The sequence below is a fragment of the Verticillium alfalfae genome, genomic scaffold, assembly GCF_000150825.1.
Source record: "Verticillium alfalfae VaMs.102 supercont1.1 genomic scaffold, whole genome shotgun sequence".
NCBI lineage: Eukaryota > Fungi > Ascomycota > Sordariomycetes > Glomerellales > Plectosphaerellaceae > Verticillium > Verticillium alfalfae.
Window position 1 is genome coordinate 1,799,650 of NW_003315038.1, and position 14,291 is coordinate 1,813,940.

Sequence of the window (14,291 nt, forward strand, 5' to 3'; positions counted from 1 at the left end):
CAAGAGAGAGAGAGAGAAAGAGAGATGGAGAGAAGAATCATAGCTTGGCAGCCTCCTTGACGGTGCCAATCTTGAGCTTGCCGCCGTACTTTTCGAGGACGTGCTCGTTGTGGTACTTCCAGAAGGCCTTGGTGGCGTTCTTCCCGGCGAAACGCTTGAGGATCTTCGCGCCGCCCGGGTGTTCCTCCTGGAAGGCTGCGGCCGGGTTAGCCTGGCTCTCTGATGACCTGGCGGGACGTCATTCGGTCGGCAGGAGGGCATCAGGGGAGGACCGCGAGGTAAGCAGAAGGGAGGGGGACCGTACCGGTGATGTCGTAGACGCCGTCCTCGACGATGAGCCACATGTCCTTCTCGGTCTTGTGGTTGGCGACCTCGGCGGTGGTGAATGACTTGGACATGGTGACGGTGGGGTGCGGGTGGGACGGGATGAGACTGAGGTGTTCTAGAGGGTGAGGTCGTTCTTTTGATGGAGGACTGATGGATGTGTGTGTGTGTGTGTGTGTTGGTTGCGGTGAAGAATGGAGTGAGGCGACAGAGAATGTCGTTAGGTTGGTCCGCGGCTATGCTTGTGTTGATGAGGTCGATCAGCATTCGAACACGGCGTGCTTCCAGTTACCTCGGCTCATCTCTGGGCGGAGGACAGTTGGGTGGGCCCCCCCTGTGGATGCGTCATCTGGGGGGAAGGTCGGCGGCCTGGGGGTGCCAATCACATGGTCGCCATTAATCATGCGGGCCAGCCGGGACGCATCTGGCCAGGCAAGCCAGGGCATCTGGCCAAAGCGTAAGGCCAGGGCAGAAGGTCACATTTGTCGATCAGGGTGCTGGGCTCAATGCATCGCATTATAGTGTTGGGGTGGAATTGAGTTTGGATATCTAGAACGCCGTGTATCCCATCCATTCAGCGCCTTGCTAACCCTTTCTACGCCATCCTGCTCAAGCCGTCCTTCACATGTAGATGGTCTGGAATTGCGTGCCGCGCTCGAGTGCCCGTCGAAAAGCATCCGCAAACGCCGACGTGCCCTGACAGTCGCTGGTTTGGAACTTCTCCAGAGCCTGGGGCAGCCAGCTCTGAATCTTCTCAATACGATGTTGGTTCTGCGACACGCGAGAAAAGAAGGGGAACCAGGACGTTAGCGGTCATCCCACAAAAAACAACACAATTCAACACAATCGAGCACCCACGGGGAGGGAAAGGGGGGGACGGTTCAACTCACCGACGGGTGCGTGCTCATGAGCTCCGGCACCTCCTCGCCCTGACTTCGCGCGGCGGCTTCCATGCGCTGCCAAAAGCCGACGCCTCACGCGGGTCGTAGCACGCCTCCGCCATGAGCATGAGCCCGATGTAGTCGGCCTCGCTCTCCTGCATGCGGCTCATGGGCATGGAGAAACATCATGTCGAGCAGCCCGCCGCCGAGCGAGTGGATGAGGATGATGCCGCCAGGGATGGCGTACGACAGCCGCGTAGAAGCTGTAGAGCAGAATGTTGATGCCGATCGACCCGCTCATGCGCTCGCCGACGTGCGACGCCATGTTGTGCGCAATCTCGTGGCCCAGCACCGCCGCCAGCCCAGCCTCGGTCCGCGTCGCCCGCAGGATCCCGCTGTGCACAAACACCTTACCGCCCGGCAGCACGAAGGCGTTCATCGTGTTGGGGTCGTCGATGACCCGGATCTCCCAGTCCACCTTGCTGCTGCCGCCGCCGCCGCCGCTCTTGTCCCCGTCGCCCTCCTGGCCGCCGCCCCACCACGTGTCGTGCTGCGGCCCGGCGCCGTCGTGCTCGTCCCGCGGCAGCACCCCGCCGCCGGACACGGGGATGAGCCTCGCCATGACGCGCTTGACGAGCCTCGTCCTGGGATCCCACTCGGGCAGGAAGCGGCCGCCCTGGCGCTCGACCTCGAGCTCAATCTGCCTGACCTGCTGCGCGCTCAGCTCGGCGACCGTCTCGTCGGCGAAGCAGTTGAAGCGCCGCCGGCCCCGACACAGGCACCGTCTGCAGGTTCGAAAAGTAAAAGCCCGCCGCCGCGAGCACGGCGACGACGACGACCGTGTGCGTGCGCGGGCTGCGGACGGTGCGCCGCACATTGTCGGCCGTGAAGATGGGACGGGCGCTGCGCAGGCGGTCGTGTGCGTCGTTGTGAAGCCAGGGCCGGCGGAGCCCGTGAGAGAAGAGCCTTCGTGCGGCCGCCGCGGTCGCTTGGGTCGGGGGGTATCGCGGTCGGGGGAGGCATCGAGGCACGGGGCCGGGGGTTCGAAGGATGGGCGCAAGGGGCCGGAATGCGCGGTAGGCGCTCATGGTTGGCGGTCTCGAGGACCTCACGTGAAGGGCCTAATTAAGGCAGCCAAAATCAAAGAGCCAAGTGGCTTGAGAGAGAGAGAAGGCACAGCAGAGTCGTGAGCCCGAGCTGATGTCCCTCGACAATCGTCGACAGCTGTGAGTAAAGACAGACGGGCGCAGATGCTGTGATGGCTTCCAGGCAGTCAGCCAGCCAGCCGTGGACCGTGGGCAGGAGAAAACGTCAGGATGACATAATCACACCATGGCAGCCGCGGTCTGACGACACCAGCCACACACAGCAGCCACCCTGCTGCGACTCATTCTTCACACACCATCCGAGAGCGAGAGCGCTGTTGGCACAGCGAGTCGCAGTTCATCCCGAGCGGTTGGTTCGCCCGGGCGGCCCCCAAGCCCTGGCGTCAAGCACCCCAGAGAGGTCGATTGTTTTTTTCTTGATCGATTGGGCAGGCCCTTTTCCCTTCCCTGTCTGCCGTTGGTCACTTGCCGTGCCGTACCGTACCGTCAGGTCGGGATGTGCCGCATCAGCCAGGAAAAAGAACCAAGTGTCTGTCCCGCGAGAAATCAATTGCTTCCGTCACCTTACCGTGCACATGCACCCCCCCCCCTTCTTTTTTATTTTTTTCTTCACTTGACGTTTTTCTTGACTTTCCATTTGCCAGGTCATATTCAACAACACGTGGTATGCCCCAATACGTAAAAGACATCTATCGACTGCTTTTGACTACAGTCCGCCGAAGCACAAGTCCGACCGTCCAATCGTGCCCCGTCTTTCGTTCATAAAAACATGATGAATCATTCATGCCAGACCGTCGCAATGCACCTTGGCTACCCAGTGCCATGAAATCTCGCAACGCCTTCCTTAACCAAAAGGACCCGTAAAGCAATGTGGCCGATCCTTCCTTCCCCGCGACTTGTCATGCATCCCTGCTCAACAATCCACTCAGCAGGTCATTTCGTGGTCGCCGGTATACCCTGCCACCTCGTGCGGAAATGGCTTCCGGCCGTAGACAACGTAGATCCTTTGGTAGGCATGAATGTAAGGGTTGCTGAAATCTTTTCGCACATCGACCAAGGAGACCTGGCAGTACCGTCAGCCGACGAATCACACGTGGGGACATTGGTGCACCTGGGCAGCATGAGTCCTTACCTCGACCTCCTCCGGCGTTCGCCCGAGCACTTGCGTGAAGAGCGACATGCTCCATCCGCTGAGCCCGCTCATCCAATTCTGTTCCCAGAGCTTGCCGAGCGCCTTGTAGCGGGGGTCTTTAGCCCAGCCGTTGAGGGGGATCTTGTAGCACTTCTCATGAATGTCGACGAACCCGACTTCGGCAAGCCAGTTCTTTGCCAGGTGAGCCTGGGATAGAGGCCGCTGTATCATCTCGCTGGCCGCGTTCATATCGTCAAACCATCGCTGGAGAGCGCTGTCGGGCAGCAGGGTCCCGTCATCTGACTGGCTGTCGCAGTTGATTTTTTTTCGTCTCGAACCAGCCGCCTGGCTCCAGATTGTCAATGCCTGGCGGACGATCTCTTCCTTGAAGTTCGCAAAGGACCCGATACCGCCGCGCACAAAGACGAAGTCGAGAGGCTCCCTCCAATCCCACCGCTCAGACCTGTTGAACGCAGCACGTTAGCGCAGCAGCATCTGGGGCTCACGCCGTGTCAACTCACGCATCTTGCACGAAAAAGTGCACATTCGATGGCACTGCAGTAGGTTGAATGGGTGACAAATCGATGCCGTAGACGCGGGCCTCGGGAAACCTGTCGCCCATCTCCAGGGCCCAGATGCCGGTGCCGGTACCAACGTCAAGGATGCGGGTTGGTGGCCGTTCGGCCGGGAAAGGAGCGAGGAACCACTTGCCGCCGAATAACTCGGTCATGACAAGACCTTGCAATTCCAGGCGCTCACATTCCACGTCGTCGTTGGGGAAAACGTAGGCTGTGGAAGGTCAGATGAGTGAATCACGCCGGAAGAGGGGGCTGACACCAGAATCACCACGTACATCCAGCTTGGTAAGCATGGTAAGTGCGTCCAAATCGCTGAGGAAAGTTGGCGATGCTGTCGGTGATGGATTCTGATCCTCTGTTCGGCGTCAGCAAGTGCCATAACCTCGACAGGGGTGCCCGGTGCAGAAAGCCGGCCGGAGAATAGGGGTCATAGTGCATACTCGTCATCATAGCCGGGCTGTAGGTTCAATGTCAGTTTTCCTTTCCGAGTCGATGGCATATACCCAGCAGAATGAGTTGGAAATGAGTGAACGCACATCAGAATCAGGTTCGAGGTGTGAATTGTTGCTCACGGACCTCCTGTCAGGAATGGACTCAAATGTGAATGCGTATGGATCCAAGGGACGCGGTGGCGGCGGCGGCTGATGGGGCGGGTCGATGGCCATGGCGACGGGGTGAGTGAACGAGGCTGGCGGAGGGACTGGTCGATCCAAGTTGGCGACTGCCGGGGGAAGGAGGATTTTGGGGGGCTGTAGAGTGGTCGTGATGGGTGTTGTCCGAGGCAGGGGCACGGGGAGGAAACAAATTGAAGCAGAGCAACAAGATGCGTTGGCGGATTGACTTTATGGTTTGACCGGGTCAGGTAAAGAGCTGTTCTCGACTCGATTCATCCGGAAACGTAGTGTGGTGGGCTATTCCCCGTGAACAAAGGTAAAGTCAAGCAGAGGCGTTCCTTGAACGGGCCCGTCGAGATGGCCTGGTCGGTTCGGTTCGGGTTTCTTAATCCAGCGACAGGGCGGTACGGGGCGGCCCCCTGAACCCCTCCGACAAGTCGAAGAATGCCGGGAAAGGGAGCTGAAGGGACAAAAAAGGATTTCAGAAGATGGAGGACCGGCCGCCGTAAAGAGGAGAATGAGAGAGAGAGAGGTGGACGAAGTGGAGAGGAGGGAACATGGAGAACAGAGCGGGAGGGTGGGTGGGTGCCAAGGGCATTGGATCCAGCGAACTGGGTCGGCCAGGACTCTCGACCCGCGAGGTCGGGAGAGCCACAGGGTCAATGGGATGGGTCGACAGGCAGTGAGGGAGGGGGGGCTTTGTTGGGATGGGGGACCCAGATCCATGAGAAGGAGAGCATGGTGCGCAAGGTGCGCGCCCAAAGGTGCGAGGAGGGGTCAATGGTACCCGGTAATCTGGAAAGGTGCCCTCATTCGTGAGGATGACATGCAACCCTGAACGCACAGCTGCTGCGACTGGCGCCACGTCTCTGGCTACCGGCCTCTCGGGGGGCGGGGGGGGGGGGGTTCGTCTCCCTGTGCCTTCCATCTGGGTCGGTGATTGACTCCCTTCGTGGCCTCTTGTCTCTGTGCCACACTTCGGAAAGAGATGAAGCTCCACGGATGGGCAAGCTCGGCGAGGCAGATGGCCTGTTGCTACCTCTCTACCTTGCAGTGAAAGAGGTGGGGAGAGGCACCCAAGTCAGTTGAGACGGGACGGACGGATTTGCTGGTTATGGAAGGATCCATACTAGAGGCCATGCTAGAGGCCATGCTAGAGGCGGAAAGAGGGGTTCGTTCCAGTGGCATTTCCCATCGGATTTCAGATCTTTTTGGGGGGGCTTGTGCCACTTTGTCATTTGGCATTTGGCATTTGACAGCCAGACGGGCTCCATCCACCAGAGTACCTCACGGTACCTTGCCCTTTTGGCCATGCACACCCAGGGCTGTCAGCACGGGGGAAACGGAAGGGCATGTTTGCTTCCTGGCGCCGGTAGGTGACCTCGACGGTCATGTTGATCGGAGTCCTCGCAAGTACCCTTCAACATCAGCAGGTCGCATTTAGGAGTGTGAGTGGAAGGCACCAGGGTACATGGAATACTCCGTAGCACTAGCATACATCTGTGGATGCTTCTAGGCAAGGTGGTGTTCTGCCCTAGGCCTGTTCGCCAGATCGTAGCCTGACCTGGAACTGCCACTGTTCCCGAGGTACGCGCTAGGGTGAAGGGGTGGGCTTCCTAGTGCGAGTCCCTGAAGGCTACGTTTCGCACGGACTTTTCCTTGTCCCGCCCTTCCACCCCCGGTTCTCCCCTTGAACACCATGAACAGCGCTGAAAATTTGACCTAGACATTGGAGATCGTTAAATGAGGATATCGACAAGATCTGCCCACGAGGCAGAATGACGTGGGGATGCCCAGAAAGGGGTGCAGATGGACTATTGTTTGTGGCCCCCAGTGAGACACTGGAGGTCGGCTGGAAAGTCCCGTTGGCTGCCCGGTGGAAAAGCCCCAACCAAGTTCGTCGGGCTTGGTACCGGCAGCTTGGTTGGCTTCGCCTACACAGACCACCCACGCCAGTGTGTGCAGAGCACGCACAGCAAGGCAACGCAGGACAGAGTGTTGCCGTCAGACAGGGAGGTACCCTCGACAGGTACCACCTGCCTCTGCCTCACCTCAGGGCCCAGTGTCGTCTCCTGCAGGTCGACAAAATGCTGCCGGTTGACTGGCTGTTGGGGAGCTGTATGCTGTGCAACGGACCCTTTGCCTGAACGCCGGTACTGCTTGCCGTGGACCGCTCGCCAGTCCGCAGCTTCCGCGCTGCGCCCGTTCCAAGGTACCGCCCTGCCATGAGATGCCTCGCCGTCAATGAGAAGGCGCGAACCATGTACCGTAGCTCTCTGCTTCTTTTCCCAACCGCTCGGGCAGTCAAGGCTCCACATAAGGTACCTAATTAGGTAGCTACCTACCGACCTTACTTGGTGCAGTCGGCAGGCGCGCCTCTGCTGTTGCCTGGCATTCGTTGCCTGACTCGCAACTGCTCATTTTCTCGCTCGTCATGAAAGCGAATCGCCCACACAGCAGACACTGGCCCCCTCACCTCATCCACCAAGACCATGACGATCTCCAGTTCCGCATCCGCACACGCGCATCCTGACCGAAATGATGTGCCCTCAGCGCCCGCCGCCGGCCGAAGAAGCAAGCCTCCCGTACACCAGCGTCGAACCCGACACATCGGACGCATTGGGCATGGCAAGACATCGGTGAGCATCGGCCCTGCTACGGCGCCAGTGTGACACCCCATGGCCCCGCTGGATGCGGATGAGACCACCAAAAACGCACGAGACGGGAGAACCTCTCAAAGTCCTCGCTACAGCGTCGCATCCCAATTGGGGGGGGGGCACATCTCCACTGGCATGTTGTCCCGCACAGGCGTGCTGCCCCATCTCACCCTTGGACCAGTCTCCCGTGTGTCTTGCCCGCCCTGGCAGGCCTCTTCGAGCTATGGGCCAACAGTAGCAAGCAACGTGGAGGACACGCTGCAGTTCCTGGAATCCCTCGCCAACAAGGTCGCTTCTGTCCACGGATCGCCTGCCTTCCGGGGCGACGGCCGTCGATGTCTTGCATCTCCCGGATCCCGGATCTCAATCCTTACCTGGCGCGATATTCCCACACGCGGCTATTGCTTGCCAGCCGCCGTTGCTCGTGACATGGGAATCCGCCGTGGCGATCATCTCATCACGATCAAGCATTGCAACATGTCTCGAACCCACCCCGGCGAAGATCCAATGTTCGTGTTGGATCGTCTATCAGCTGCTCGTCTATCGAACGCCCCCCTTCGCTGCCCCGATCAGATCACTTGGCAGGCCCTTCGCTTCAGTCATTTCACGAACGACCCCAAGACGCAAGGCGCCAACGACAATTAGGTTGGTGGGGCCTATCGATACACCGCGAAGATGTTTGTCACTCCGTTCCACGTACCTCGTGTGCGTTCCTCCCAGTATGAATCCTTGCCCGTTTTGATCTTCCAGACCTCCTCGCCCTCTGGTCCATTGCCCAGCTTGACGAACCACTTCGGCTTGTGTTCTTCGCCCCGTTCCTCGAGGTCCTTGCGCCGCGCACGTTGCTCCTCTTCCAGCACCACTTTGGTCTCCTCCGCCGCGTCGAGGTCGCCCAGCTCTGCCTGCCTCTGATCGGGCCGTAGACGACTGTCCGTCGGCGGCAGTCGACCCTTCTCGATTTCCGTTATCTCATTGAGTTGCGCGGCAAACTGGGTCAGACCATACGTTGTGGCGGCATTGTCCACCAACTTGCCAACCTTCCAAACATCGTCTCCCACAGCCTTGCCGTTTTCTGTTCGACGGAGTCCGGTTGTCCAAGTACCAATCAACCCAGTTCCCGAGTTGCTGCCGTCCGAGGTATAAGTCTCCACAACTACGTCCTCACCGCGGCCGCCGAACATGCCGCCCTTGCTGCGAAACTCGACTACTGCCTTGGCCCCCGTAGTGTCGTTGTTGACATGCATCGTGCCCACGGGCTCGACATACTTTTCGCCCATGACAACATTACGTAGGAACATGGCTGCGTGCGTCCACGAATAAAGTTCGTCCGTGCCATCCATCAACCGCAACGAATTCGCACGCGACCCTCCGTGATGATTTCTGCGCTCTTGCCCCAAAACTTTTGTGAAGGCGCTGGTGACTGGCTAAAAGACCAGTTGGAGGAATCGGCTTGCATCGCCAACCTGACGGGCCGGTGACTGACCTTCTCCGCAATGAGACGGAAACCGCCCGGCACCTCTTGCTCGGTGCGTAGAAGCTCGTACGTCTCGCCTAGTAGAGGGTTGAACGGCTTTCGGATAGCACGCTCCTTCGATCGGTTGATGCTGATTTGCGATACTGCAAACGCGGTCACATACAGCAAGCGGTCCTTGGCCGTTTTCTGCTGCACTGCCGCGTCAAGAAGCTGCGAGTACTCGAGTTGCTCAGCAATCCTCTGAAGCATCGAGGTCGGCTCGTTTGCCGAGACGGGTGCACTAATGTTGCTAAGATCTTTGCCGACGTTCTTCCGTACGATGCCTATGAGGCTCGGGGGCTGAATCAGGCCTGGCGGGATCTTCGAGCGCCTCTCGACCGATATGTCTACCGGAAGAGGGGTGAGGCTTTTCGGTTTGGAAGGATAGCAACTCTCCTCATCTAAGCCGCCCGTGTCCTCGTCAGCGATGGTCGAGGCTGCTGAGGACGAGTCGTGCAGCTCGGCCTCGTCGGCATCAGATTCCACAGCATCGTCTTCCTCACTCCTGTCGATGCGGACAATCTGAGAGCCAGTCTCGCCCACTTCAGCATCAAAGAACTCATCGGTTGAGGTAGTGTCCATGCTCAGCCTTGAGGCTGCAGCTGAGAGGGGCGCCGGCAAACGCCGGCGTTTGCTGTTTGCGATCAATAACGTAAATTCAGCCACAACTGAGTCCAAATCGTTCAGCAATGCACCGCAGTGATCTTGCATGCTCTTCTCCTCCTGCGCAACACCCCTCGATTTCTTCCTCGCATGATTAGATCCGTTTGTTGACTGGCGGGGGTTCGCAGAACCCGGCGACGGAACCGCCAAGGATGACGATATCATGGGTTGGAAAGATTGTGGGCTGACGATGCTGGACTTGCGCTTCCAGAAGGGCCTCTTCTGGTTTTCAGAGGGGAAATAGCCCTCCCTTTCCTCACTTTGCACTGAGCTACCGCCGGGTGATAAATACTGGCTGCCGCTGCTGTGAGCGGGTCGTGGCGTATTAGACATGTCCTTGACAAGGCGGCGCAGCGCATCTCTGGTGCCCACAGTCCGGCTGACCAAGGACTCGACCTGCTCCCACTCCCGATCCTCGAGGGGGTTGTGAGTCGCTGTCCTCGAGAGTCCAGTGGCAATGCGCAGAGGCGTGGTGGTGCCCCTCTCCTTTGATGTTTGTCCCTCTACCGGTTCAAAACCTCGAGCGATGCGAACTGCTTTTTCAAGGGCGCGTGCCCACTCGCCAAACTCTTTGACATTGGAGGCTTTGAGATGCCAGATCTCAGCGCCCGAATCAATGTTGATCTCCCGGCGCCTCTCGTCTGCAGCTATGGCTGCGAGGCTCAACGGGATGGCGCCCCGCAGTGCCGAGGAGTTGCGGTTGTAAAAGTACGATAGCGTACACGACGAGTAGTCGAGCGAGAAAAAGCGACGTGCGTAGCCCTGTCCTTTCTTTCTCCTCCTCTTGAGCAAGTTCCCAACGTGATAGTTGGCCGCGCCGTCACTTCGGCCCGACACTGACGTAGGCCTACCACCCAGCACATGGCTATGAAGACTGTCCTGGGAGTCTGAGGCCACAGCGTTCATGTGAGGACTGCCGTGCTTGCCCAAGCTTGTCTTGCTGCCACTCTTTGCGGGGTTGCCGAGGGAAAGATTCGGGACATTGTGCGCCGTCGGGGGCGGCGAGCCGATGGGGTATGTGCGGAGGGAGAGGGTGACGGTCTTGGAGGTCTGCTTTGAAAAGGTATTGTCAAACACCAGGCCGTACATGCCGGCCTGGCCCTTCAGAACATCATGCGTGCCCGTCGTTTGGGTTTCGGCCTCGCATCGCCCCTGCCACTCGATGGGGATGAACCCCTTGCTGGCGAGCTGGTCTTGGGCGGTGATCGTATCTTTCTTGGCGAAACGGGCTGGTTTTGCGTCGTTGACGCCCGAAGTCACGCCCGAGGGGGTTGCGGGGTCGTCCGACTGGCTTGGGACAATGTTCGTGGCGCCGGTGCCGGGATGTTTGACGATGCCGAAGTTGCTGTGCGGCAGGGGAAGCTTGTCAGCTACAGTATGAAAGCAGAAGGGGGAGGGGGGGAAGAAAAGGTACATTGACTTCTTATGCGGTTGAACGGTCCACGCGATGCTCTGGCCGTCCTCAACCTTGAGCCAGCGTACAATGTACGACTATGTCTGCTGTCAGCTTTGGGTCTTGCGCGCGACGGCGACATGGCGGAATGGCTAGTGGGCTGGCAAACCTTGCTGTGGACCTCAAGTTGCTCGTGGCCGGCCATTTCAGGTGCGCGTCGAAGGTCTGAGGCGAGATGCAAGATGGTTGTAGAGGCGAGGCTCGAGGCAAAGGTGGAGGACGTGTTGTTTCTATTTGATATGTCGCCCGGTTTCCAACACTAGCAGCTTTCCATGGCGAGGGATCTGCGACAGATTCGTTAGAGGCGGGGTGCAGGGAAACGCGACGAAACAAGGTCAGACGTCGGGCTCAGGAAGTCTAAACTGAGTGAGGCTGGTGCGCAGGAGGTATGGGAAGGGAGGCTTTAATTATGACTTGACGTGGAGGTGAGATGCCGAGAGGTGCTGAGGTGAGCTTGGGCGCGGAGCTGGGCTCCCCAGTACACCTTGAGGTACGTGCCTTGCCTGGTAGGTCTACATCGTAGGTACCTACGTAGGTAGGTGGGTAGGGCATGCGCTAGGAACGGAGACACGTCACTGCTACAGGGGCACTCTATGGCACTTTTGAGGTCTTCATCACCTGCAGCCACACTGACACCGGCGTGAGGTGGTACCCAGGCCGCCTGCAAGTGCACCTTTCACAGCATGGCGCCACACAGCCCACGCCCCAGCGAGCCAACACAAGGTACCTCCGTCGGTACCTAGGTACCTCGAAGAACCGTCCTGCCGCGGGTCCAGCGGCGCCCGATAACGAGGCACAAGGCACGAGGCACGTACCGCGCGGCTTCCGCTATTTAGTGCGTGGCCTTCGGGATCATACGCGGTGGGCAGTCGGCGACGTTATCATCAGAATCCGATGATGAACGCAGACCTCTGCCGGTCCTCTCTCTGTCCTGGCCCCAAGTCCCCAGGTTGGCGAGTCTTACCCTTACAGACCAATGCTCATCCTACCCGTTCCAGTGGAGTTGTGGCCTTCCTCAACTAGATGCCGAGATGCTGGGCTAGGCTCTCCAACAACGGGGGCTCGGACGATTCCCACCAGACTCTCGTTTCATTTGAGGCCCGGCACACGAGATACTGTGCACGCAAGCATGGCTCGCACCAAGCTCACAGCATCGCCGCGTGACCCTCCCGTGCCGCATCCCGCCGTGTTGCAGCATGCCCGTCTTCAGTCGACCGATCAATGGGCCGCTTGGGAAGGCTAAGGGGGGAGAACACGGTGACGTTGCTGCGCCACGCCAGGACGAACAGGCGGACGATAGCATGCCCAAGAGAATTGAGGTTCCTATTCACACCAGCTGGCCGGCTCGACCTGTGTGGCGCTTCGGGTCTTCGTGTTCAGTCGTATCCTCGTCACACTTTGCCCCATTCTCTCCATATCCACCTTGCTGCACGTTGGCGCTTCTTGTCGTTTTCGTAGGGCCTCGTCTCGGGGTACTCGCGAAGTGAGCCCGCTGCGGCCCCCACCCCGATGGTCCATCATCGAATGCGAGTCTTCTTTGCAGGGCTAGCAGGGCCTTTAGAGATTCGCTAGTGCTACGTTGGCACTGGCCCTGATCGGGACACAGCGTCGAGGCTTGGCCTGTGGTCCTTGGGTGTTGACCAAGGGACCAGGTAGACAGATGGCTTACCTATTCATTAAGGGCCTACGTATTGGGGAAAGGGGGAGGGCCACGGATGAGCCTGATGGGGGTTCTTCTTTGCTGCCGTGGTGGGTGTATGCTCTCTCTCTTTCTCTCTCCCGAGAGGCACTGGTACATGTGTGGCTGGCCATTTCCCATCTGAGCCACACCCATACCCAATCTCCTCCTTTTTCGTGCTATTCCTTTCTTTCCTCTCTGTTCTTCTGGACTCGGCCCCTTCATGAGTCGCGGATGGGACGCTGGAGCTCGCACCGTCGATTTTGTTTCTGGCCGCCAAGACTGTTTTCAGGACACGGGCCCAGGTTCGGTGGGATGGGAAGGCCATCCCATCCTTCCCTTGAGGGGAATCCCTTGACGGCAACCCACGAGGGCGTTTGGTTTCCTGCGCCTGAAGTATTCCTGCTGAGAAGGGGGCGGCTGGGCGGTGGTGGTCTTGGTCCTCTTCCTGTTCTGGGCTGCTTCGCGTTGTGGGGAGCATTCGCTTCACTGTCTCTACGAACCATCCCATCAGTGGCAGTGGCAGCGCGGTCAGTCTCAGTCTCGCCCCGCCAATAAAAGCCATGCGTCCGTCACAGCTAGGTCGTTTTAGTAGGTGCGGGTGGAAAGCATGGCCTACCATGTACTAGGCAGGTCGCTAGCATCGCTGCTACCCCAGAGGCAGAGAATGCTTCTCATTCTCTTCCTGGGCCCGTCCGAGTTTCGTCTGGAACATGCCAAAAAGGAAAAGAGTTCCATGCAGCAGTTTGGCCAGGACCACGACTCTGTGCTGCTCTGCAGTTCCATCGGAAGATTAACCCCGCGTTCTCTTTTTTTTTTTTCTCCCCCTCCGCCACCTTATTCACTCACATCGGCATTCGTCCTTGCATATCTTTTCCACAGCGTGCTGTAGCTTCTACCTCTTCCTCTGGTACCCTACCTACGGACGACAGCACTCAGCTTACGAACAAAGGAAGACGGCGAGCCAGGGGTCTCGTCTTGTTCACTTCGCGTCATTCGCGGGCGGCCCATTTAATTCCCATACCCTGTCCCTGGCATCCTTTACAACGGGGCACCCCCAAGCACTCTGGCCATAACCCACCACTCGCTCCGATTTGGGTGCAGTGGCCGCGTGCCGACACTCCATCGACTCAGAAGCTCAGCCTGGTTCAGGAGGAGCTCCATAGGTGTGCTCCCTGACCCAGCCCAGGCCTTCCTTTCATCGCCCAACAGCGAACACCACAACAACAACGAGCAACGAGCAACTACCTCGCAACACCTACGCACCGCGCTCGACTCGACCCTCTCCCCGCCACCACCATCCTGTCTCGCAGGCTCTGGGCGCCCGCCTTTCTTCTTTCCGCCTACCCCTAACGTACTCGTCTCCTCCCCCTCCCCTCCCCCCGCCATTACGAACGGGCCGTCTACCACTGCGCGAAACATGGCCTCCGTCCTGAGCAAGCGCCAACAGGCGCGCAACGAAAAGGCGCTGCAGGAACTTGTGGCCAAGGTGCCCGGTAACAACTCTTGCGCCGATTGCCAGGCCCGTAACCCAGGTGCGCAAACCTCTCGGCCCCCTCGACTGATCCCCTGCCCCTTCCCCCCCATTGAGCTACGTGTGGGCTGACCAAACTCGACAGCGTGGGGCATCATGGAGCGTACGTTTTCCGACCAACAAAACAAGTCTTGGCCACCTCACCGCGATTCTGAACT

At 58.9% G+C, this 14,291-nt stretch overlaps 5 protein-coding genes across 5 annotated transcripts in view; 1 reads left to right on the plus strand and 4 right to left on the minus strand.

Moving 5' to 3' along the window:
* Positions 1-37: 37 nt before the first annotated feature.
* Positions 38-398, minus strand: VDBG_00541 (conserved hypothetical protein; the record flags this gene model as incomplete). Its single annotated transcript, XM_003008813.1, has 2 exons — positions 38-195; positions 305-398. The coding sequence occupies 2 exons, from the start codon at positions 396-398 to the stop codon at positions 38-40; spliced, it is 252 nt and encodes an 83-aa protein (XP_003008859.1).
* A 547-nt stretch (positions 399-945) lies between these two features.
* On the minus strand, positions 946-2,082 carry VDBG_00542 (mitochondrial metalloendopeptidase OMA1; the record flags this gene model as incomplete). The annotated part of the gene is made up of 2 exons (XM_003008814.1): positions 946-1,095; positions 1,453-2,082. The coding sequence occupies 2 exons, from the start codon at positions 2,080-2,082 to the stop codon at positions 946-948; spliced, it is 780 nt and encodes a 259-aa protein (XP_003008860.1).
* Positions 2,083-3,398: 1,316 nt separating this feature from the next.
* On the minus strand, positions 3,399-4,686 carry VDBG_00543 (methyltransferase; the record flags this gene model as incomplete). The annotated part of the gene is made up of 4 exons (XM_003008815.1): positions 3,399-3,906; positions 3,965-4,232; positions 4,297-4,478; positions 4,598-4,686. The coding sequence occupies 4 exons, from the start codon at positions 4,684-4,686 to the stop codon at positions 3,399-3,401; spliced, it is 1,047 nt and encodes a 348-aa protein (XP_003008861.1).
* A 3,262-nt stretch (positions 4,687-7,948) lies between these two features.
* On the minus strand, positions 7,949-11,066 carry VDBG_00544 (oxysterol-binding protein; the record flags this gene model as incomplete). Its single annotated transcript, XM_003008816.1, has 3 exons — positions 7,949-8,677; positions 8,776-10,959; positions 11,031-11,066. 3 exons carry the CDS (start codon positions 11,064-11,066, stop codon positions 7,949-7,951), a joined length of 2,949 nt encoding a protein of 982 aa, XP_003008862.1.
* Positions 11,067-14,019: 2,953 nt separating this feature from the next.
* VDBG_00545 (conserved hypothetical protein) overlaps positions 14,020-14,291 on the plus strand; it is a gene marked incomplete at both ends in the record, with an annotated part of 2,343 nt that continues 2,071 nt past the window's right edge. The window contains 2 exons of the mRNA XM_003008817.1: positions 14,020-14,134; positions 14,219-14,236. Of these exons, the coding sequence (XP_003008863.1) occupies positions 14,020-14,134; positions 14,219-14,236 (133 nt within the window). The remainder of the gene's footprint in view (positions 14,135-14,218; positions 14,237-14,291) is intronic.